General features: G+C 37.1%; 2 protein-coding genes across 5 annotated transcripts; one reads left to right on the top strand and one right to left on the bottom strand.

Annotated features, from left to right (window-relative positions):
• Nucleotides 1–2945: 2945 nt before the first annotated feature.
• On the bottom strand, nt 2946–6800 carry Zw10 (Zeste-white 10). Of its 4 annotated transcripts, none has more exons than XM_066738012.1 (11): nt 6661–6800; nt 5806–6035; nt 5543–5745; nt 4657–5458; nt 4448–4596; nt 4293–4390; nt 4041–4216; nt 3731–3937; nt 3514–3651; nt 3318–3451; nt 2946–3165 (listed from the first exon to the last, which is right to left on the bottom strand). In XM_066738012.1, the coding sequence occupies exons 2-11, from the start codon at nt 5840–5842 to the stop codon at nt 2947–2949; spliced, it is 2163 nt and encodes a 720-aa protein (XP_066594109.1). In that variant the 5' UTR covers nt 5843–6035; nt 6661–6800; the 3' UTR covers nt 2946. The 4 variants fall into 4 exon arrangements, with proteins under 4 accessions (XP_066594109.1, XP_066594110.1, XP_066594111.1 ...); XM_066738013.1 differs by lacking the exon at nt 6661–6800 and adding an exon at nt 6402–6631; XM_066738014.1 differs by lacking the exon at nt 6661–6800 and adding an exon at nt 6505–6519.
• A 1452-nt stretch (nt 6801–8252) lies between these two features.
• On the top strand, nt 8253–25290 carry bark (protein bark beetle). Its single transcript, XM_066738006.1, has 10 exons — nt 8253–8637; nt 13876–14042; nt 14466–14659; nt 14928–15272; nt 15375–15613; nt 15734–19518; nt 19586–22133; nt 22266–22467; nt 22539–22786; nt 22873–25290. The coding sequence occupies exons 1-10, from the start codon at nt 8299–8301 to the stop codon at nt 23668–23670; spliced, it is 8865 nt and encodes a 2954-aa protein (XP_066594103.1). The 5' UTR covers nt 8253–8298; the 3' UTR covers nt 23671–25290.
• Nucleotides 25291–25307: the final 17 nt, after the last annotated feature.

Raw genomic sequence — 25307 nt, forward strand, 5'->3', positions numbered from 1 at the left:
CCGATGCAACGATATCTCTGTCCTCTTTTTCATTGTCAGAACGTATATTTTTAGTGGATTCTTTTATAAAGACTCAGTAATCGCAGTAAAAAGCAGAATTAAGACTAGTTAGTAAAATTCGTAGCTTGAAATGCGGCAGGCACAAATGCCATTTCCGCTTATCAGTACTAGAGACACGCGATTTTTATCCATTTTTTAGTATTTTCGTCAGATGATTTTAATGTTTCAATCTAATTCTCAATTACCTGGAAAAACTACACTATAAGCTATATACTAAATTATGAACATTGATTGCAAAAGTTATAATAGTGGAAGAAAGTCCATTTTATTAAGTAGAGAATAAGCTCTCCGGAGACAAACATTATTAGGCTTGGTTAGATCGCCATCCCTTCGTTCTTCCACGTGATTAATTTCTCTTTTTGTTATTCAGCAAGATTCTTTCCCTTATATTTATGATATTCCATAATCTTGTGAATACCATCTTTTCTATATTCAATTAAGCATGTGCTTATCGGTTAGTGATTTAAGATTAATCATGATTTTTTATTAAAAAGAGATTTAAGGAAATAGATGCGCGCATTACGGTTAAGCGTTAAAACGTGTTGCTGTAGGGAATTTAAAGAAAATACTACGGAGCAGACAAAGAACAAAGAAAATTTTATTTCTTCCTAAAGAGTATGAAAATATTATGCACCCTGATATATTGCGATATATGTGCTGAGCTAGTGTTCTATTTGGAGCAAGTGGAGCGTCCTATTACTGCTCAAGATATTCGAAAAAAAATCAACAAAGTGATAAAATTATGGTAATGATGTTTTACCTCGACTGTAAATGACTTGGAATTGGATACTTATTAAATGGATTTGCGCTCAATACTGCCCGCCACCCTGCCTGCCTGCCTGCCTAATTTTCTTTCTTTCTAAACCTACTACAGTTATACCGTCAGTTCGATATACATGTCAAATTTGAAAATCATTATTGATGCTTTGGTTTTTTTACTTAATACTCGAAAAGTATTATTGAGCTACACGATATTTCAATAATTTAAGAAAAAGTTAATGTTTGTTAAGTTAATATTCCGAAAAATAACATTTTTTTACCTTTAACATCATTCAAACTTCTTTAAATTTATATCATGAATATTTCAATCATTTCTCGTCAATAGAATTTTTTGAGTTAAGTAATAGCTTTGAACAGAGTTACAAAGATTAAATATTTTGATTTTTGCCATAAGTTTTCATTGCGCGATCGGAAAAATGAAAATGAAGCCACGTCAATAATAAGCAACGTAAGTGTGTAGAGTAAAACAACATTTCAATAGCTTATGAGCTTCCCTCATAAGTGTTCTTTAGCAGTGGTAATAGAAACTGTTTCAGGATAAAAACATTTGAATACTCCAAAAAGTGGATTTTTTCTATATAAACTATTAGTATAGTTTTTAAATGATATAATTAACAACTTTTTAATTTCAATTAAGAAAATTATAGACTCTGAGCATGATGGATCTTTTGAGTAACGTTTGAGCTCTGTAGCGCGCAACAAAGTATATTACTGCTATATTCTGCGGTAAATGCGAAAGTATTCTTTCAATTTACTCCTGGGTAACTTAAGGAGTAATACACAAAATGCGAACAAGAGCACGTGGATTCTGGGTTTGAGAAATAATCAAATCTGCTGACGGAGTTTTTAACGAAGAATATAGTATTATTTGACATCTAATGAAGTTAAAAAACAGTAGTTAGAGGAAGAGATCTTATAAAAAGCACCGTATGGATATCGATGAGCGTCGGCTTAATTCGTTAGTCGGGCTGCGACTTCTTATCTACTAAAACGACAGGTAAAATACGAAGAAAAAAATGAATGGTGTGAAATAGATTTTCAATCGGTCTTGGTGAAATTTTCACCACAGTTTCATAAATTACTACTCTCTTTCCGAAGTTAGTTGTTTTGATAAATTAACCCAAAAACTTATTTTTTTACGTTATAAGTGAAAATATCATCAAAATATTAAAATTTTAAAAATCCTTGTAATTTTTTCGTGTTAACATTATTTTTAGGTTCAAATGAAAATTGTGGCTGTGAGTAATACATTTTTTGTTATATTGGTTTCAGATAGAAGGATGTCTAGAGTTCCTGCAGAGTTGAAAAGTGCGTGCGGGTTTGCAGAATTACGACCAATTATTACGATAGAAAAAATAGCTTCAGATAATAGTTTTGAAAATCTAGAGTAGAGCTTTTCGTACAATTATATCTCTGACAATTGTACATTTTTAACGGGATCTAGCATACAGATATTACAGAGCAAAAACGCGGTTTAGAGATGTGAAGTTATTTAAAGACTACTTTCAAACATTATAACATCTTAGTGATTTCGTAATCTACATTTTCTAATAAATTAGTCAGATTTTTGAACAAGAAATATATATTTTAAAGATTTTTTCGTTTCCTCGCGAAAGTCCGAAAATTTTACTTGAAAGGGTATTTTGTGATTTCATTAAAGTGGTTTAAGAAGTTTGAAACCGGTAAAATAACGCTGTATTGTTAACGTGTTTTCGGGTTTTCTTTTGTAATGTTGGTATGAGGAGTCCCGTTAAGAGCAAGATGAATACCGACATTACAAAGCGGTCCCATCTGAAATTTTAATTTTTAAAGAACAGCCTTATTTAAAGGCCGATCTTAATTTCGTTAATGACTTTTGAATTCTCAGAGATTTTTTTTTAGATAAAATAGCGAAGTTTTCCAATAACGTGTTTTTGAAGACCAAGATATTAAATGAAACCGCTCTGTAACGTCAGCATACGCCTTTTCCTTACATTTTTTAATTTTGCATACCCTCTCTCTTCTCTTACTAGATAGGTAGGTTAAGAGGAAGAAGAATGAAAGTAATGTCCAATTGAAAACAGTAAGATTAACATGTATAACAAATATTTTGATTACATAATTAATTTATTGGGATGATTTTATAAGATCCAAAAGATTAGCTCTCCTTTCAGTATTTTGGAATAATGCTCTTATTAACTGCTTTACTTCAGAGGCTGAGAATTGCTGCGCAAGTGTACCACTCGTCCACATATATTCAATTTCTTTCAACGTTGCACCTAATATTTTTATTAATTCTAAAAATTTATTCCATCTCGTTATTTCATTTTGGACCATTGATGGTTCCTATAGTAAAAAAAACGTTAATAGCGTGAAAATATCGGAGTTATTGTGTTCACATAATTTCCTATTTTTCAGGGACTCGATACAGGAAGTAACTGTGTAAATCATGCCTTATCAGGTAATTTTTAATATCTCAATTAAATTGATATAAATACCGGGAATATAGCTGGAGTTCTTTCTACTATCATATTGAATAGTACCACCAATTCGGAAGCAACACCAGCAGGAATGTCTTCGACAGAAACGACTTTCATTACAAGATCATTGATCATAGAATTGGAAATGCGTCCTAAAAGATATTTAGCAACGCATGTTAATTAATTATCGAGTTTAAAGCTACAATTAACATACCTACGGCTCTGCAATAAACATTCATAGGTAATACATCCATCCATACGGTTTTTAATAATTCTAGCTGTCTAATACATTGACGCAGTGCACGCTCTGTATTTCGATCTAATTCGGGTGACTGTCCTAAAGCTGTTAAACCTTCAAACAGTATTAATTAGTAAAATAGATATTTTATTATTTTCAATTGTTTTGAAAAAGATTATTGCAACAAATTTACCAGATTCCTTTAGAATATCAGTAATAATATTCCTTTGATATATCATGTGATCCAAAAAGGATTTTGATCCAATATCACGTAATAATAATGTTTGATCAACAAATGTAAAATTATATTCTTGTATTGCTTTTGATTGCTTGCTCTTGTATTCATATGACAAGGTAAGTAAATGATGCGCCAAATACATGCAATTATTGTGAAATAAAGCTGTTACCAGTGTTAGAAAAATAAATATATATTACTTATATAATTATATCTAATACAATAAATGCATTAAAAAGTCAATAAGCGGTTTTCTATATCCTTTTACCTTGTTGCTGTGGTATTGTTTCCAAATACTGTTTATGGTGTTCAAGTGTTAGATCACCGTACATTTCAAATATATTGCGACACGCATACAATAATTTTATTTCATAAATCTCAGAACTATTACTTGCCTCGTTTAATATATGTTTTGCTAAATTCAATAGCTCCTTTGCATTTTTACTATAAAAAAAAGGATCCATCGTAAAAACGGGAGAAAAACTTGACCGCTATATAAGGGACAAAAATTGCACAGTACCTAATTAAGCAAGGTGGCAAATGAAATGATGCTAAACTCAGTTTTCTGTTAATCTTCGATTTAAAATTGTCGGCTTCTTCACAAAGCTTAGGCACTTTCTGAAACAATAGAAATATTATGAATGTTGATATTTCACTGAATAACATTAATCTTACCGGTGATTCGTATTTGATAGAATCGTGAAGATCTTTTTTAATTATATTTCTAGCTTTCTCAAAAAGTTCCTGGCATGTCTTTTGAATAATTAATTGGTCGATGTTATTTATATACTCAGACAAAAATTCCTCGTTTTTTGAAATAAATCCTACAATAAAATTTACTTTATAATTATGTCGAATAGAGAACTGATAAAATATTGTAATACCTATATCTATTAGATATAGTTGAAATTCTTCAATAGCAGTTATAATTGATCCTAGCCTTATATCTTGTGTATTTGTAGGTATTTTATATGAAATACAATTGGTTTTTAGCGATGTGGAAAGGGAGTCTAATAAATATGGCTGTAATCTTCTCAAAAGCGTTTCATTATCTATTAATATATTAAAATATTTATGTAAAAGTTTAAATAATAGTGTTAAATTATACAAGACACTTTCAAAGCTAGGTTTTCTCTTCCTATCAATAACTTCTACTTTAAAAATTGATTCTTCCATCACATATACCAAACAATCATAATTTATCACAGGATTGATTATATGTTCCATTAAAATTATTGAGAATCTAGCTAAGCAAGTAGTAAGATCATCAATGCAGTGTAGCCCTTTTAGTAAATCTTCCATGTCATTCGAATTGTTCTTTAAAGTAAGCGTTACTACTGATTCATTTTGGCTTTTATCTACTCCAGTGAATTGAATATAATTGTTCCATGTTTCTGACACTTTTGTTAAAAACATTGAAAGTAACAAAGAATATTTTTGATCTATTGCTTTGTATATATCAAGATTATACAAATCTGTATCACGTTTACTTAGAATAGTTTTCATTTTTTTTAATGCTCCAGCTTTTTCCAAAAATTTGTGATCTTCTTCCAATTCTTCAAGGGTACTTATACATTCTTGCAAGGTCAAAAGCTGATTTGATAATTGTAAACTAATTTCAGATTCTTTTAATGTCTGCTTCAAATTTTTCAGTTCTTCAATCGAGGCCAATAATTCTACTTTAATCTATAAAGAGAGCAAGTATACATGGTTAAAAATACATCAATTAAAAAAATAAAAACAATTGAACAATAATACTAAAGAAATTACCTGCTCGTCTACCTTAATCTGCAAAAGTTTACTTTTTTCAATAAGCTTGTTAGTTTTAATAACATAACTTATTGGATCTGTTAATTTAGCTAAAAATTCATTGTGATTATCATTCATATATTCCTTAACATCATTACTTAACTGTGCTATCTCTTTTTTCAATTGAAATATTTGTGTAGGCAAATTATCTTTTTCCAGTGTACCTGTCAAATAAAGCATTAAATAAATCCGTCTTCAGGATTCCAATTTATTATAAAACCTACATGCCACATGAAGTACGTCGTTAACAAATGATGTCATTTTAAATTCCAGAAGATTAATATTTATACAAAACAAATTGTATATCCAATGTTTGTTTGTCGACTATTGATGTTTGTGAAGGTTAGGTTTTTAGCCGTTCCCGCCAGGAGGCTTGGAATGGGTGCTACCTTTTTCGGCTTTTTCTTTGCATCAAATATGTATGATATGCTTTCGTTCAGCGGTATGCTATAGCCTATACATATAACTTTTAGAATAACTAAAACACTTTAAAAACACAATTTTGACTAGGCAATAAAGCGTCGAGTATGATGTATTGAATTAGAAAAAAAACCTCGATATACACTATCCAGTTCGGTCATATTGTAAAACAAAGGAAGAGAATTAGAAAGAAAGAAAAATTCTTCGATTTTAAAAAGTAGATAGCCCAATAGGAAAACAACGTTTCGGAAATCATGAAACCGATTGGTAGAGTCCACTTTGCAGTTCAAAGCGGGTGTTATAAATGGAACAAAATTATTAGAAATGGTGAATTATAACAATTCCAGTGATTTTAAAACAATGTAATAATTATAATAAATATATCAAACAGCAAGCTCACAATAATATTTCATCTGGTCAGTTTAGCATAGAGAGAAGATTAAAAATTAGGCTTTGTGATGAGTCTGAAGAGGAATGCAAGGAGGAGGTGGGGGATTACTCACCTGTTTCACAACCTGCATTACGTATACTAGCAATGGTAGGGGGCAGGCCAGGAAAGAAGGAGAGAGAAGAATGAGTTGGAATGAACTGACATAAGCAAGAGAGAACGAGAGATGTGGAAAGAAAGAGGGAGATCACGTGATCGTTGGTAGCTTTACCTTTCAACGGGCGGCAGTCGCAAGCGCATAGAGTGTGGGTGAGGATCGTGGAAGTCGTGGTGCAGGCAAAGCGTCGTCCACTGAGATACGGAAAATAACAAAAGCAAATGGAATATTATGGTGCTCAAAGGGTAGCGAATTGAACAAGGAAACGGGAGTACAGAAAACTAAACCGCGCCCAAGCAACGTGTGACGCCAGGTGGTCACCGTCAGTAACCCATGTTACCTTCTATCCTCCCCCCTCCTTTTACTCCTACTATACTTCCACCTCTTCATCTTCATTTAACTTTAAAAGACGAGCGTCCATCGAACCAACTTGGAAGCTACCAACTAAAACACCTCTGCGTCTCTCCGCTTGACCAGGGATTATCTTGAGAAATAGAAGGAACGTGTAAGCTTCGACGACAACCAGTTCTCTGGCTTCGTCATATGCTGAGCGACCGGTCCTAACCTTTTTTTCTTCAAGCTACGAACATCAGCGCATAATTGTTTATCTCACATCTTCAACGATAAATTTTTCTGGCTTCCACGACTGTTGGCTGTTGGTCGACCAGGCAGCCACAAGTTGCCCCATCCGGACGAGAATTTCTGGTGCGTGAAAGGAAAAGGACGCGAAGCACGAAAGGTTTATCGTCTCCTACGAATTTCAAAGAGAAGTAATAATAACCTTACTCGTCTCTTTGCCACCGATCCAGTCAAAGGACTCGCGACTATTTAGAGATTTAGGCTGCAGATTTGATCACCACTGGTAGTTCACCGTTCTTTATTTACAAGTGAGAAAGGTATTCAATTGGCCACTACTATGGTGTGAGCGTGCCATGCTACATCGAGCGCTTCATCGATTCACCTTTCAACCTCTATCCCAACTCTTCAGTGTGCATCGTGAATCTCGTATCAAAGAATGTGGGTGAGAGGAATTAAAAACCGTAGTTGCTCTTGGGATTGTTTCCGTGTGTGTGCGTGCCCGACCGTTAATTCTCACGTCTGGGGTTTAACGTGAGACTTGGAGAAAAGCACCGGACGACCAGCGGACCAGATCAGACTTGAGAACTAAGAACTGAACTGCCTCATCCGAACATAGCTGTATTTTTCCTCGCTATGCCAAGTGAATGTCGTTGAACGTGGCTGAACACTTGTGCCTTAACTCGGTTCTAGCAGCGATTCAAGCGACGACTGAACAATAAGAGTTCTTAGTCCTTAACCGAGATAGAGTTGCTAAAGAATTGCTGAACGTAGCTGCTGTTCTCTCGGCTGTACCAAGCGAGAAGCAAACGCACGATAAACAATCCTTGGAAGTCCATGCTGAACGGTGAAAGTATTGTGTTTACTCGCTCCACGCTACGATACTTCTTTTGATTTTCGTGATCGAATCATCGTCTGACGCATAATTCTGTATCTCTATTCTGATAAGCGATTGATTCCCAACCGACCACATTGATATAGAGAATAGGTATATACGTTAGTATATAGTATATACCAAATTGTTTTATGAAACGCTATCACGAAACTCGATGCTAGTTCGTCCGACCTATCGCAACCATTAGGGCTGCTCATGAAGTATAGCAAATAATCAATGTATTAATGGTTTGCGAATTTTCCTGTGGGTGTGCGTGCGTGCGTACAGAGTGAAATAGTGCGATGAAGCATTCAAGCTACACTGTATTAGCAATTTTTGCTGTGGTCTTTGTGGCCGGACAGTCTTACGATAGAGGAGGAGAGCAAACGTCAATTTATTATACTGAGCCAAATTTTGTGAATAACAGTCAGAATGGCATCAATGGCTTTGAGGGTCTCACGGAGATCCCGGGCGGTCACATTCTCAAAGGACAGAGAATTTTGGAGAGGTCCAAAAGCCCATACCTGGTGCGTGAGGATCTCTTTGTCGAGCCTGATGGCGAACTGATTTTCGAGCCCGGAGTCGAAATCAGATTCGGACCCATGATCGGTATCACCGTTCGTGGAACTATTACTGCCAAGGTAAATTACCCAAACAAAACAACAATGCTTGTTTGTATTCTTTCTATAATACCCTCTTTGCTACTACTTTGTCTAACCTTACTAAATGTACTTACCACGAAGGTTTCTTTCGATTTCTTAAATTTAAGACTACGTTTTTCTCGCATATTCTCGTAACTGCTTTCAAAAAGTTTTAAACTTAGAACACTTTAATTATTAAGAAATAGCACTTTTCATTTCAACTGGATTAAAAAGTAGGGTGTTATTGATGGATATAAAAATATTTGTGGAAGCTATAATAAGAAACTCTTGCAAAATGATCCATAGGTTAGGAATGCATATAATGAATGTTCAAAGGTAGTATAATTTCTAATCATTATAAATGGTGTTTTTAGCCGAGGTCAATAATCGACAATGTAGAAACATTAGAAAATTGAAAAATGATAATTCCTCTAAGATTTCCTTTAGTAATTTCTTTATAGGTTCGAACTTTTTTATCCTCGTTGTCGTTTCACCGTTAAAAACGAAACTTGGCGCTTCCGTTATTTGGGGGAGAAAAGAAAAGAACTGTCGGCAATTCATGACTTTCCTCGGTATCTCCGTTGAAGCGTAAAGTTGATGTCATTAAAAATTTTATGCGCGTATCTTGCAATCATACAACTCATCGGCAACGTTAATCCAAAAGATGGAGAAGGAAGGAGAGAGAAGCGTGTATACACGTTTATAACTACAATATACGTACGTACACGTAAACATGCATGCAGTACTACAGCGTAAGAGAACGCAAGTCACACTCATACATTCCAGCGTTGAATTCGAATGAATGGACGTGAGTCATATTGCCATCTGTGCGTATCTACGTTCTTCTTTCCAATATCTTATTTAGCAAAAATCTCCACACCCTTTCTATTGGGCTTTTTTAACGTTCCATAAATGAGGCTTGTAATATATTTCGATAAAAAGTAACGACCAATGGAGAAATGATTGATTCCGTTGGTAGAAACGAATGTATCTCGAAACGCAGTTCGAGATTATTTATTTTCTTGTACGCTGAATTGGCTCTGGTCAGCGCCGAGTCTTAAAATTATATTATCGACGTCGAGGAATGAAGGAAGGCTCGAGGAAAGATCATAATAGCTTTCCGGTAAAGTTTTTACGATTGTATTTCCAGGTAAATTTCGTGGATCGCGAGAAAAGTAGGTCGCAAAATTGTCTCGACAAGATATTTACGATCCGTGGCAGTGCATTGTTTCTGTATATTTGTTGATCATTTGCTTCTGAGAATTCGATCTCTACAATGACTCAGTCGATAATTGCAGATAACGAAGATACCCACGCCTCTTTCCTGCACCCTTCCTTCGTCTCTCTCTACCTCGCTTTATTTGAGCACGCGCTATATCCGTTTTATCATTTTTATCGCAGCTACAACCTTATCACTTGTAACTGGATGAAGCAAGTGCCACGTATGTCCGATAACACCTTTCTTCCATGCTTTACACTTCCCCAACCCTCTTATGAAACTACAAATACTCATTCATGTATTCATCCCTTTTATATTCTTATATATATTTATTTCCATTCCACTTTGTCGCTGTTTTCGCATCTGAAAATACAGTTTTGTTTATCATTTTTAAATTTCTATCTTTTTATGCATTCTTTCTAATGAATAAGAAAATTAAGATTGAATGGAGAAAAGTTTTGGGATTTAAACGAGCGAGTCACAGTTAAATATGTGAAGTAAGCTGATTCACCGCGAGGTGTGATTCATTAGCTAAAATTCTTCGTTATTAAGTTTCTATGTAATCTGGCTGTAACCTGAGGAGTTACAATTGAATATGTATTTCGAATCAGATTTAATGTACTGACTTAGACCTACCTCTCGTTTCATATAGTCCCGTAGCATAGCATCCTTACCCAGCTTACCTCAGCAAAGTACGCAGGTTCAAATTACATTTACAGTTAATTACGTACTATTATCTCGTTGGTTCTTAAAACTGCTTAAATGACAAGATAAGAAAATAAGGACTGGAAAAAAAACAAGAATATACTAATTGTGCACTGGAAATTGATACTTTAGTCGATAATGATGAGATTACTTATCGTTTTATGAGATTTCTAGAAAATCAGTTAAATTTAAGAGATTGTTTAAAAAAAGAATAAAATAAAATTAAAAATTAGAATAGTGGATTAGGAGTGGATGCAATTGAAATTCGGAGATTTCTTTGTGGATAAAATTTGAACGTGAACGGAACTTTGGGTACCGCCGGAAATACCAGAGACACGTATGCACGCAATCAGCACTTCAGTTATTGTTAAATCCAGCAAAAGCGATAGGCATGCCACATAACGTGTATAATGTACTATATTGTGTCGGACGTAGGATTTTTATTAGTTCTTGCTGTAGCCACCCCCAATTCAACCTTTCTCTCTCCTCCGTTCTGCCTTTTCCTGTTTCCTTCCTTTTTCTGTCAGTTTATACACGCGTCGATGCACTCAACAGGTGTTATTAATTTCTTCCTATACTCTAGACAGATCATTTTACTTTACGCACACATTGTATTCACTCGTCAGGCATGACTATGCCATAGCTATGGGAACATACTTTTCTTTATATTTGATTAAAACATTTGACGTATTTCGAATGATCACACAATTAATCTAAAAATTAAATTTATTTAGTGACAATAAGTGTTAAGTTTCTTTATACTTGGACGTCAAGATATCAATATAACCAATTAGAATTTCCGCTTTTATAATACAAATAATTGTGTGCTCCTGACCCATATGATTACATAAACAACGTTGTTATTTGTTCTACAAAAATGCCTATTTCGAAACATACATTAGACTTGCGTATTTCGAGAATTCTTTACAATCCTTCAATCTTGTTTTATGCTTTGGTAGTGAAAAATTTGCTCTGGTTTTGTTAGCGACGAACAATGAGAAGGCGCGCCCACATTTTATCGTGCGTATAAGTGTATACACTGTGGGAAATTAAATCTGACTGAGCTGAGAATCGTCCTCTTCATGCTATAGTATAGTATAGAAATTTGGCAGAGAAAGTACAGAGTGAAACTAGCTGAAAGCTCGACCAATAAATTTCCTACAGTGTATTTACTGAAGTAGAGATTGGCGCACAGAGAGAATCATATATTATGATTATGCTGCATTATTGCTGCCCTCTATTATCCGAAGGGCTGCACTATATTCAGGTCAAGCTAGACGAGTTTGTTAAACTGCAACATTGAACGAACTATTCAAGGTAATTATCGATCAGTGGAAAAGGCATCATTCGATTTGTATGCCATCCGTTTTGAACTTGTAAATGTTTTTAGGTTAGTTTCGGGTGATTATAAAATATTACGAGAAACGTAGGAGGAAAGTTGAGACAATATGACCTACAACGAGTGAGAAACAGGAAAGGAGTTATTTAAGGGGGAATAATGAAATTTAGCAGTGCAGTGCGAGTAATATGACGGGTCGACGTTAACTTCAGAGTAGAGACTAATCGGTCGATTAAGAGATTGGGGAGGGGTAGGGGGTTCTGCTTGTCCGTCGTCGGTCGAGCAGTTGTGATTCAACTGCTTCATTTCTCATTCTATTTTCCCTTCTTCTTTCTTGTGCGTGGCGTGGCAGATGTCAAGAGGTCAATCGACGATTTTACCCCGAGAGAAACTTTGACCCAGCCCGTGATCGCTGCCCTCTTCGCCATTTCCCCCACTCCAGCTTCCAGCTAAGCTCTTAAACTCGAAAATGTTCTTCGTGTAATTAATCTATATATATATATATATATATATCATACCCCGTTAATTGCATGGGAAGAGGGTCAATGCGATATCAATGCACCGAATGTACCTTTCTAAACTAGTTTTGTTTAACCAATTTCTAAAATGTACAAAAATACGATTTTCTTGAGAATAGAATTAATATTTAAGCATATTACTTTTGTAAATAAATGTACAAAGTAAATATTGATGATTTTTCTTGACTAAGTGTCGTGGGGATGGTTGATAAAACTAAATTGGATGAACGTTATAATTGGTATTATGTCAGTTTTCAAAGATTGAGAGATTGTTAAACAATAAAGCTTTATATTTTTATTACCTTGACTCACATGTAACGCGTATACGCAACGTTGCCTCAACGATCTGCGCATACTTTTACATGGCAATTATATGCATTCACCTTGATAATCCCGTTCAATGCTGCTTTGCTATTTTTGCCTCAATCCACTTTCCGTAAACGGAATTTCTCCCTTCTTCTCGCTTGAAAAGAAACCGAAAGCTACTGGCGCCGCGCGCAGCATCCTTATTCTGGATAAGATTTCCCTTGCATTCGTATCTTTTTTTTTCTAAGTTTACATTTTTACCCGCAAGTTCAAAACTATTCTTTGTTCTCCCGGCCAGAGCTGTTTCCTACACTTAACCTCATGTATTGCTTCTTCTTTTTCATGACTAATATTTCCTTCGCAATCGTATATTTTTATGTAGTTTATAATTGTTTTCAGTAAGCATAATATACTACTTTATTTCTCCTGGTTCGATTTACTTCTTGCTCTTAATTTTATTTTAATTGCTCTTGTGCTGCATAATTATAAAAGATGTTCTTGCGTTTATTTGTTAATTTCTTCTTTTCTTCTTTCTCTTACCTATCACCTTCAGCCCCGGCGTAATTTAAATATTGTCCAAAAAGCCGAAACAGTTATCTTTTATCCTCCTAATTCGACCTTCGCATCTTACTGTTAAATTCATTTCACTTCTCGCATTTGCCATTGACATTACCTTCGCGTTCGCGTCAGACTTTCGTCTTCTTCTTTTCTCCCCCCTTTTTTCACGATTCGCTTATTTGTCCGGCAAGCCCGATCAACTATCTGTTATCCTCCTTGGCCGCTGCTCGTCCGACCCGCTTCCTACTCTTACTTTCCACCAACGTCCCACTTAACTCGTTATTCTTAATTAATTTCACACAGCACGATATTACGTGACCATATATTGAGCAATTTTTATATAACTTTCCACCTTCTACGAAAATCTTCCCAAACAAACATTTTAAATGTAGAAAAACAAAATTTCTTAATGTTACTTTTTCTTGTATTTATTTGAGATTGAACGTGTTTATTGAAAAAGATGCAGTATATTATTCTATAAAAAATTATATGAGAAGTGCTATTGTTACTAATTTTGTTATTGTTAATGTTTATAAATTGTATCTATACATATATATAAAGAAACAAATGCTGATATAATTGTTTGGTTTTAGGGTGAGACGGAAGCACCGATACTTTTAACCGCTGCAGACACGAGTCTTGAAGCGAGAATCGAGCCTACGAAGACGATCAGGCTTGTGGATGGACCGACTCCCTTGGAAGGCCGTCTTCAGCTACTTCATCGGGGAGAATGGCGATCAGTCTGTACAAACTCGCGAAAGTAAGAATTACGAGAGAAATACATCAATTTTTAATAGTGTAGAATTTTTCAATAATATAAATCAGTAGAAGAAGAAATATTCTGCTATTTTAGTTCAGCTTTAGTACTGTATAATGATAAATGATAGTTAACGGTGATAATAATAGCCCGGTTACTCCTAATTAACAGAATGTGACACAAATTTGATTAAAGTTCGGAGTATGCTGTGTTTTATATCTATATATCTATCTATCTATCTATATATATATATATATATATATATATATATATATTATAGGAGGTAGAGTGTGCTAATTGGGCTTGGTTTTTTGGATCGTTAGCCTGAAATAGCATAAAGTTGATGAAGGGTCTTGTTACGTAGGATAAATTGGGTGATAATGAGAAAAAATGGTGAAAATTAACGAGGGTCTTTTTGTCTTTTAGTTGGACTCGAGCAGATTTGGAGATTGCGTGCCGCCAGCTGGGTTATCAGGGTGGTCGTTGGTGGAGCTGGATTGATAGACAGTGGCCTGCAAAGCCTCGTTTGCTTTACGAACAACCTCATTGTCGTGGTACAGAAACCTCTTTGCAAGATTGCGAACGATGGTCCGATAGACAACTCGGAGCAGGGGTCTGTGGTAAGATAGACCATTTGCTACTTTATCATACAATTTTCTGATTTTTTAAAAATTCTTTCCACGAAAGTCTAAATATTAAAAGATATGCAACATGTTAGGCGTAAAATTGTATAACAATAATATTTTTATATAAGAAAAATTAAAACAGGGATGATTCAATTGTGAAAGTTCAACTATTGGTGTTTTATTAGAGAAAACGAGGCTTCTAATTTTTTTTATAGGATACGAGTGAAGGAAGTGAATAAAAGCTTGTTTATTTCTTATATAGATTATCATCCTGATCTTGGAATTTCTTGCTTGGCTCGTCACGATGGTGCAACCAGTGCTACCAAACATTGGCGTGGAATCCGCTTCGAAGGAGCAGCTTACAGCAGACCATTGATTCAGGAGAACACTCTTTACGTTAGAAGGTCAAAGAGTATTCTTCGAAACGTCATAATACAATATGCAGGAACTGGCAGGGAGTACAATGTCACCTCGGCGTTACACGTGGAAGGAGTGCCTCCTCAAATGGAGTCCATTTCCGTTCTCCACTCTTCCTTCACGGGAATTAACGTAAAGGCACCCGAAGCACCTGTTGTTATTAACAATTGCACCGTGCAAAATAATAAAGGTACGACGAGTACTTAATTTGTCAAGACAAAGGAACTATAACCAAAATTAAATGTATTATATTATTAAGCTTTCGACTAATCTTCGCCCAATTGAATTTCAGGATATGGCATTTACGTGAATAGCTCATCTGGATTTGCTCATATAAATGAATGCTCCGTTATTGAAAATGGTGCTGATGGAATTAAATATGTGCACCACGACGAACGACCCGACGATAACTTCGACTTAAAGAATTTCTACGATTTATGCTTCTTCCCATTAACGACTAGCCAAACGTTCCCCGTTACTGTATTTATGGATCAATTAATATACGCTGCCTACACGAAAAAATGTCCTCAGGTAAGCAACTTTTAGTGTTCTTCAACATATTCAAAATAGAGGAATATAACAATTAAAGAATACACATGGAATTATCTGAAAGTGAAAGTATTTATCAAAGAAACCATTTTATAATTACAGCACATTTTCACTCGTCCTGGTCATGTCTTAACAGTGCATTTTCTACAAATGCGAACGGACCGCAACGACAGCGCGACAATTGAGATCTACGACGGGACCAACGAAGCGGTGAAACTTTTAGCCAGTGTTAAAATTAGAAACAACACTTTACCACAGAGCGTAACAACCAGTCGACAAAATCTTTTCATCAAATTTGAAGCAGAGCCAAGAACAAATGCTATAGCATTTATTAGATTAACTACGGGATACAAGAAAGTTTATGATTTGAATGTCACTGGTAGTACGATAGCCAGTAACAATGGTCGTGGAATCGCAGTTGAGAAATTAAGATCAGCGCTACACGTGCACGAGAGCTCAGTTTCGAATAATCAACACGTTGCAGGTGTTCACGTACTGGGAGGAGCAGTTGACGTTAACATCACAGGGAGTCGGATTTCTTTCAACCGTGGTGATGGTGTAAACATTACTGTAACCGGTGGAAATCGCAATATATCTCGTAGCAGCATCTCCTCTAACCAAGGTTACGGTATTGCTGTCTGGTTGAATGACAGTATTAACACTGAATACGTGTACTTCAACCAAACCACGGTTGTTGAATACTCACACATCTTTAAGAACAAGGATATAGGCGTTCTTATTGGCAATTCATCCGACAATTCTTACGTCAACGTTACGGGAAATTGGTTCAATACGAGTATGGACGTTGCTCTGCAAGTGGAATCAAGCTGGAGATACAAACAGGGTTTGCTTAGATTGCAGATTGGTCACAATTCATTTGTGCAAAATGAAAAGCTAGCTATAAGACTGTCACCTGCGCTCAATATCGAAGGAATACTAGAATACAATCACTTCAGGGAACAGGCTAATGGGGCCTTGCTCATCAGAAATCCTCTCTACGAGGAGTTCAACATTTTACCAGCAGACCTTACTGTTCGACACAACGAATTTTATCGCAATCAGGGAACTTATGTTGCCAGTATTGGATTATCTCCGTATAGCGACGTGCAGAAATTATTGTTTACCAGAAATTTTCTCAAGAATAACAAGGTCAAAGAACCATTCGATAAAGGAGACCTCATGGGATCCAAGTTGATCCCAAGATCAAGAGTTTCCGCAGCCGTTGTAGTTTCTTCCAGCAACTCACGTATTTTTAGGAATATTTTACACAATCCAGAGTCGAGATACGAAATAGGTTCGCATCTGGAGGACCAAAGCAAGGTCATTGATTGTACTTACAATTGGCTTGGATTCGCAGAGGAGAATAAAATATTTGACAGACTGTTTCACAGAAAAGACAGGTATAACTTGGCGAAGATACAATATTTGCCTTATTTACTACACAGCAGTAATCCTGGAGCTAATACCATCATCTCCAATCCTTCCTTCGTTCCACAATTCGTAACACCAGGCACGAATCTCGTTGGTGGTGAGGTTGATGGTTTGGAGGAGCTGACTCCAGGCGAATACTTCGTGGAGAGAGATATAAACGTGAGACCAGGAGGAAAATTAATCCTTCACTCGGGAGTCACGTTGAAGTTTCCTCCAGCAGTAGGTATGATGGTGGCTGGGAGGTTAGATGCAAAAGGAAAACGACCGAGTGATATATTGTTGACTCTCAAAGAGGAATTGGTCATGGAAGCTGATAACGAGACGCTGACGGAGGACAAAATGACCTTGAATGAGGAGTCCACAGTAATGAATATCGTTCCTATGGAGGATACTGTACCCGTTAGACTATTAGGAGGTAAATCAAACCTGGAAGGAAGATTACAGGTCAGGATTGGTGATAAATGGGGAACGGTCTGCAATTATGGATGGACCATACGAGACGCTGGTTTGGTTTGCCATCAATTAGGTCTAACTCTGGATCCTGGCAATTGGATGATGGAAAGATCTCAGATTCCAAATGCAGGTACCAGCGAAGAAATTTTACTGAGCAACGTTAGGTGCACCGAGGACGATAATGACATATCTAAATGTCGTGCAGAATCTTTAGAAAATTTTGAGAATTCCTGCACTCACGAGAACGACGTCGGTGTGAGATGTTCTGTGGCTGCTTGGGCTGGTCTCAGATTGGGCCCACTGGCTCAAAGAAGCGACTTGCAATACGTAACCATTGAGAGGGCAGGGTTGTTAGACTATGCAACAAACTCTTTCAAACCTGCTCTTCAGATAGACTTTGCGCGTCATTCGTTGGATGGTGTTAAAGTCGTGGATAATCTTCAGGATGGCTTAGGCATACTGTATTCTGATATTTATTCTGCTGACGCTATAAATGTCGTTGCCAATAGCGACTTTTCCCACAATGGAGGCAGTGGCATCAGCTTCAAACAACTGGGAATGCGAATCATGAAATCAAGAATCGAGGACAATAAATTTGCTGGGATTAGGCACAATCCGGCACTGTCAGCTGTTCAACAACGAGAATTTGCTGGTTGGTTCCTAAGACCGCAGGATGCAACCGTGGACTCTCCATACATTCCTATAGTGATTCCACACAATACAGAAGATGTAATATTGGCCAATGGGGAAACTAAATATATAGTGACTGCCAAATTCGTTAATAAAAAGCCTGTTCACCATTTCATTAATGTTAAATGCACTCCAGGCTACGTTATAGGGATTCAGTTGCTAAATCCGATAGAAAATCGCAGCACAGAAGAGATCATTATTCATGACTCTCAACATTTGGATAGAAAACGAAATGTTTGGGTGATGAAACGGGACCTGAATGTTTTTCCAGTAGCATCCAGCTCGTTTATAGTTGTTCTGGAGTACAGCAGTGGTGAGAACGCTATTGGAGGAACCGTCATAGTGGTTACAGCACTCAGAGCACCGGTTCAAGACACTAGAAATAAAATTATCAGTGGTCCCATACCCACTTTGCTGGTTACCAAGACTAAACTCAAGGGAAACAGAAAAGGCGTTCTTGCTTCTTATTATAATCGGTATTTAGATGAAATAGGAGATCACTTTTTAAGAAAGGCAAATGAGACGATGCAATTCGTAAGCTGCGAGATCTCTCATAACGTCGAGGAGGCGATTTATATTCATTCCCCACATTGGAACATCTTTGAGACTAATATATCAGAGATTTCGTTTCACATTAACGATTCTTTGATAACCGATAATGGAAAAGGAATATTACAATTCAGTCGGGACGCCAGACACTCGAATAATCTTTATCACTGGATCATGCAAGACAGCACTATTGAGAGGAATCACGCTGGTGGCTTCGAGGTCCTTCTACCAGATGTCTGGCAGTACAACGAGAACTTCACGCACAGCTTGTACTTTGGTAACAGCACTTGGAGAAACAACGAGCAATTTAGCTTTGTCGTGGACGGTCATTTTGCAGCTTTCAACATCTCTCACAACAGGTTTGAGAATAACAATTGTAAAACTGGTCTGATATCTGTCAGAGGCATGGAGAAGAAGATAAAAATCGATCATAATCGCATCGAAGGGAACACGGGTGCTTACATGGTGGAATTTAGGACTGATAGTCAGTCAGAGATTTTAGGAGACGTTGATGCCAGATTTTATTTCAACGAAATCAAGAGGAATAAATACGATGTGGTAGCCAAGGGACCTCGACGTCCCTACGATGGTCCAACATACGTCGTTGGTTTTCATGGTATTCAAAAAGTGAAGATCAATAGAAATTTATTTGGAGATAATTTGTTGGATTACGAGCTTCTAGCTGGTATAAGAACTGCCAAAATCAACAACGAAGTTGATGTGGCTGAAAACTGGTGGGGAACTTACAAAGATGCCGAAATAAGGTAACTGTTATTTCTATCTATTTCCAAGCTTCCTTTTAATTTTTACTAATTAGAAATATATTTACAGGCGAAGAATTTTCGATTTTGATGATTGGAACGATCATGCGGTAGCGAATTATCGTCCATTCTTGACAAGCGACACATTGGACTCGTCGATCTCACCTTCCTGGGACATTCTTACTGAAGTAGATTTGAATAACCTCGGTGGGCGTATCGTGGAGAGCTTTTCGCTACATGCTAGACCAGACCCTTATGTAATTAAGTCAGACATTACTGTGATGCCTGAAGCAACTTTGTATATCTATCCAGACGTTGTTATGGAATTTGCACCGAACGTTGGAATCCTCGTTCTGGGAACTTTAAAAGCAATCGGTGCACCTGGCCACGAAATCGTCATGAAACCAGTTCAAAGCTCAAGCTTCAACGACGATCCAGCAAACTCCAAGTCGAGTTCTCGAGGTAGCTCCCATGTTATATCCAAGGAAACGATTCGTTTGTGCAAGGATGGTCGTTGTTCGTCGTTGAACAACGAGGGCTTCCTCGAATATTTTAACACGACCACTTTGCAATGGATACCACTGTGCGATTCAAGGTTTACCGAGCGCAATGGCCAAGTAGCTTGTCGACAGTTGGGCTACGATTCGTTGAACGTCTACGTCTCTTATGGCAGAAGGTACGAACTGCATCCTGGATCGCTAAGTAGAGTCTGGTCGTGGCCGGAACCTCTACAGTGCTCAGGCAACGAGGAGAACCTCGAGGATTGTCAAATTAGACTAAATGGCCAGCTCTTCGGACACCGTTACGACTGTCCTTGGGATGGACGATTCGTTTTTGTTCATTGTGGGAACAGGAATCTCGATGACTTTCATGATTACTGGGGTGGAGTCAGGATAGCCAACAGCGAATTCGAGCACCACTTGTACGAGCACAGAATACACGACGTTCATACTCACGAAACGATGAGGAGAGTAGAATCTGTACTCAGCTTTGTCAACATAACTGGTGCTGGAATCCTCCACAACGAAAAGTCAGCAGCCATACAGTCTATAATGAAATCACCGACTATCAAGCACGTGAACATCTCTGAAAGCGCTTATCATGGTATCAATGTGATTGCACCTACTCATACGATTGAATTATTGTTCAACGTGATCGATAATGTACTTGGAAATGGAGTGAATATTCTCTCATTGACCGGTGAAGGAAGAGAAGCTGAGGAGAGTTCGTTCACTCCCATCAAAGACCTCAACGTTCCTTATCACCTGTTTAGTATGGTCGACATTTGCGACACGACTAAAGAGATCATTCTGGAAGAACGTGTAGTAGTCTATTATAAATACGACAATCATCCTGTAAATTGTGTCAAAATTTTCCGAAGTGCCTATAGGGCAAAACCGTTTGGTTTTCGACTTTTGCAGTTCAATCTCTTCAATTCTACTGGTAAACCAGGTCGTCACGACGGCATTACGCTCTACGACGGAGATATATACAACGTTACGGCTAAGATGATAGGACATTTAGAAGCTGACAGTCCAGATGAGAAGAAATTGTTCAGAACTCGCGAGCCCAGTCTCAGCATAAGACTGTTCGCCAATGGCGCGAGCAACGTGCATGGGTTCATAGCAGAGGTGGTCACTCTACCCATATCTGCTATTGGATTCAATCGAGATGTTCAGCATAATGTTTCCTATTCCTTGATCAGTCATTGTCATGAAGGAGCGGTGAAATACGTCAGCGCTGGTGAAGTAAACGCTATTATGACTGTGGAACGAAATCAATTTGTCAATAATTGCGAAAAGCTGTATGGCAATTTTACAACGTGCAAAGCAGCTGTTTGGCTAGACGTGCAAAACACGCAATCATTGTACTTTAGAAATAACTTGGTTCGATGGAACCAGGGTGGCTTGTCGGTGAGGGCTGATTCCAGAGGCTCTGCTACTTCTCTCAAAGGCTACATACACAACAATCTATTCGCTGAGAATTTCAATAAACCAGCACTGTACGTCGAAGGAAGGCAAAGCAGTCCCTATCAGGAAGTCACAATTTACAGGAATTACTTCGTGAAGAATAATGCACCGTATGAGAATAACATCATTCTCAGACAGGTCGTCAGTAACATGACTTACAATTATCTTCAAGCCAATCTGGGTCTTCATCTCCTTGAGATATCCGGATTTGATCGTGTCCGACTGCCAATTTATCAGAGCACCACTCACAATGGATTTTACAAGAACTGTGCAGTTGATCGTGAAGGTCGCAGCACCATCATTGCTGGTACACCGGGACAGCAATACGCCGACAATGTTTTCTTCAATCCTGATAATGATTATGAAATTTTAACGACTAACAAAAGCGATCGTTTGGAGTTGTGGAGGTCCCATTTGGATGCCAGGCATAATTGGTGGAGTTACAACGAGACTTTGGCGGTTGCTGGTAGAATCAGAGACCGAGGAGACTCGCCTGAACTGTTGCAAGTCGATTATCAACCTTTCCACATGAACAACAAATCCGTTTTGAGCGGAAAGTGTCCTCCATCGTGGGATCTCGTAGGCGATACTTGCTTCATTTACATTGGAGCTCCGATGGATTTCTTCAGTGCGCGTGATTTTTGCCGAGTAAGTTATTCAGTCATTGAAATACTTCAATCCAAACAGAACTGTACTCTTGAAAGACTCACGTTTGTTTGTCGTGGGTACAATTTGTAATTGGACAGGATATCATTTATTAATCCAGAATTCTTTTTTTAGTCCGCCAATGCCTCAATGCCTTTTATAATGGGCGATTACCTGTCTTTGTGGAAATTCCTGCGTAAGCAACAAGAACGCTTTGACTATTCTGAGCGAGTTTGGGTACAACAATTGGAACGCGTAGATCAATGCACAATGTTCACTTATCAGACTATCGAGATTGATATCTGCGCTCAACCAAATTCTTTTGTTTGCGAAATTGGTGAGTAATCGATTAAAAAAGTTAATTACTGAAATTTACACGAATTTAACAATGATTTATATTGATTGTAGATCCTCGGGTTTACATTGATCCACTGTCTTGGAGAAAGGATATTGTTGCTCTTGCAGTGTTGGGCTCCATAGGAGTGGCATTAGGTTTGCTAGCAGCAGCGATTGCACTGTGGGTATCCAAGTCAAAAAAGCGCAAACTCGAAAGGCTGGAAAGACGTAACTCTATCAGGCAATCGTTGCATTCGTTAAGATCAGTTGGATCCACTTCCGGTTTCACAGAACTGGCCTATCGTCGGAAACCAATTACGGTATGCCAAGTATGATTAGTTTTATATATTTTTTTAAGAGATACGAGACAAGCATGTATCAATCGTTGGAACTATTTTATTTTCAGACAAAGAATTCTACGGACACGTTAAACTCAAAAACCATGGATTACAGAAGAATGTTAAATGGTGGTAGCATAGATTCGATGGATAAGTCACAGCTGAACTCATCTTTGGAGGATAATCATAGCTATGACGTGTACGAGGCGCATAATCCCCGTTACTCACCAGGAACGAGCGACTTCAAGAGTACCGTTCAACCGTACGCAACTTCAGCGGCACAAGCCGGAGACAATCCAGTCTTTGATTTGACGTACAGAAACGAGGGCTTCAGGAATCACTCGACCTTCGCATCTCGAGCGAACAGCGATTGGCCTTCGGAGGCTGATATAGGAATTCCTACGGAAAGCAGCGGTTCCCACGTGGGGCATCATCCAGACAACACATACATCAACAACGCATCGACTTTACCGCTTCATTCGAGTCTAGCGTTAACCGATTCGATGAGCGAGCTCAAAAGGGACATAGAAGCATCCGCCTCTTACGGTCAAGTGGATTACGACATGAGGCGACCATACGACACAGCGACCTTGACACCCAGTCAAGCATCCGAGCCAGTTCCGGAATATCCTAACGAGTTCAGTCCTCCCCTACCCCCTCATCCTTATCATTATGAGGACTCTCGACCGCGAAGCGAGGCGCTCCTTGAGACTAATTTGGACGCAACCGAGGAGAAGCCTTTGAGATCGAAAAGCGAAGCCCTCTTAGAAACCAATCTGGATGCTTTTCTCGCAGAGCCCACGGAGCTCACACAACTATCAGCCGGGGCTAGGAGTAAAAGCCAACCCCTTGAAACTGCGATGTAATCAACACAATTTTCGTGATCAGGTGTGATTTTCGCAGTTTTGGCTGTTACTGTCAAGTACAACCTTTTTTTACTTCTTTTTTCATATCGTGCAGTTTTTCTAATACTTTTAATCGTTTTTTTCTCTTTTGTATAAAAAACGATTTTTGGGACAAGTATTGACGCGCTAAGCCCTTGATGATGCGTTATAGCATCAGGCTATTTTTTTATACTTTGGCTGCCAATAGCCAGAAAACAGAATTATCGTATAGGACTTGCACAATGGATTATTCAATCCTAAAGATTTTTATCGACTGTTTAAGAAATTCCAACGGTATATTCGTGGAAGTAAATAATCTTTTATGGATATATGCAATCTTTGAGCGTACTGTTTGTAAGCCCCAAAAAGATTGCGTATTAAATTATCATTGTTTTATTTGACTCAGTTCATAGATATATTTATACACATTCGATTTTTGATGAATAGTTTTATATAAATATATTTATATATTATGATTGAGATAATTAACGAATAATATGGCCAACGAGGCAATTTCACAATATCAATTGAATTTTTTCAGTTAGGGATAAGCAGTATTTTAAGTTATTTAACTCTCGACATACACTTCGACCTTTCCATTGTAAGCATAGTCTTTCAACGTTGTAGATAAACTTGTGTATTAATATAGTCTTGCAATTGTTTGTTATTGTTAAGTGTAATATTTATTGAAAAATCGATGAAAATGATAATATGTCCTCGCATAAAAAGTGCCTGATGAACAAAACTTCTCCAAAAAATGTCCAGCAATTGAATACTTATTACGCGTTGGTAGATTTATAATTGAATTCTTAAAGCTGGCTAATGTATTGTTTGAATTAAGCGACGAATCGGATTATCGCATGCTACACACACATACTATGTTCGTATTATGCACGCATAACCCATTACTTACGGTACTACACTGCCAAACACGTTCAGCAACGCTACTAATGAAGTTTGAGATTTGCGTTAGAATTGTGATACATAATATTCCATTAGCGGAAGTTAGCAAGTTTATACTTTAAAATCAGCTAAACGAACTACTTTAATGATAATATACTTACACATAAAGTTATGGATAAACCATGATCTCGCGATAATATTTTACGAAAAAAATGTTTTCTACATTCTAATAATGTATATGACTACAATTAATTGATATATAATATTAATAGGACATAATATTGTATTTTAATTAATTGTTGCGACTCATCCGTCCGTACTCTGTACTTTAAGCTAGATATAAGTGATCACAAAAAAAGCAAATGAAGATATAGTATTTGTCTATGCCTTTTTTACGGACCGAACAATCTAATATAATTATAATGTACGGTCCTGTTCACTAATTAAGAAATGTATTGTATTTATAAACCAAGAAGAAAAACTATTATAATGGCACATTTTCTATAATTAAGGCGTCCAGTGCAAAAATCTATAGACTTAGCAGATTTTAGTAATTTTACAATAAACAGTTCTCTGCCGTCCAATGTTCGATCAGTATGTGACTGAAGAAAATTACTAAAAAGTTACACGAATTAAACTGAAGGCTGCCCTATGTGCATTATTTGTATAGAACAAATAATAAATAAGAAGCACAACGAATTTACGAATGTTTTGTT

The sequence above is a fragment of the Prorops nasuta genome, unplaced genomic scaffold (assembly GCF_024137725.1).
Source record: "Prorops nasuta isolate Cenicafe-Biocafe unplaced genomic scaffold, Cenicafe_Pnas_1.2 PNAS00018, whole genome shotgun sequence".
In the NCBI taxonomy this organism is placed as follows: Eukaryota; Metazoa; Arthropoda; class Insecta; order Hymenoptera; family Bethylidae; genus Prorops; species Prorops nasuta.

What these genes read in the sequence shown, in the direction of transcription:
- Zw10 (XM_066738012.1), bottom strand. Translation starts at nt 5,842, where the DNA reads ATGACATCATTTGTTAACGACGTACTTCATGTGGCAT. An exon ending in CGACGTACTTCATGTGGCAT is followed by an intron (nt 5,746 to 5,805) that starts GTAGGTTTTATA and finishes TTTATTTGACAG; the next exon opens with GTACACTGGAAAAAGATAAT. An exon ending in AACAATACCACAGCAACAAG is followed by an intron (nt 3,938 to 4,040) that starts GTAAAAGGATAT and finishes CACTGGTAACAG; the next exon opens with CTTTATTTCACAATAATTGC.
- bark (XM_066738006.1), top strand. Translation starts at nt 8,299, where the DNA reads ATGAAGCATTCAAGCTACACTGTATTAGCAATTTTTGCTGTGGTCTTT. An exon ending in CACCGTGCAAAATAATAAAG is followed by an intron (nt 15,273 to 15,374) that starts GTACGACGAGTA and finishes ATTGAATTTCAG; the next exon opens with GATATGGCATTTACGTGAAT. An exon ending in TTCTTTTGTTTGCGAAATTG is followed by an intron (nt 22,468 to 22,538) that starts GTGAGTAATCGA and finishes TATTGATTGTAG; the next exon opens with ATCCTCGGGTTTACATTGAT.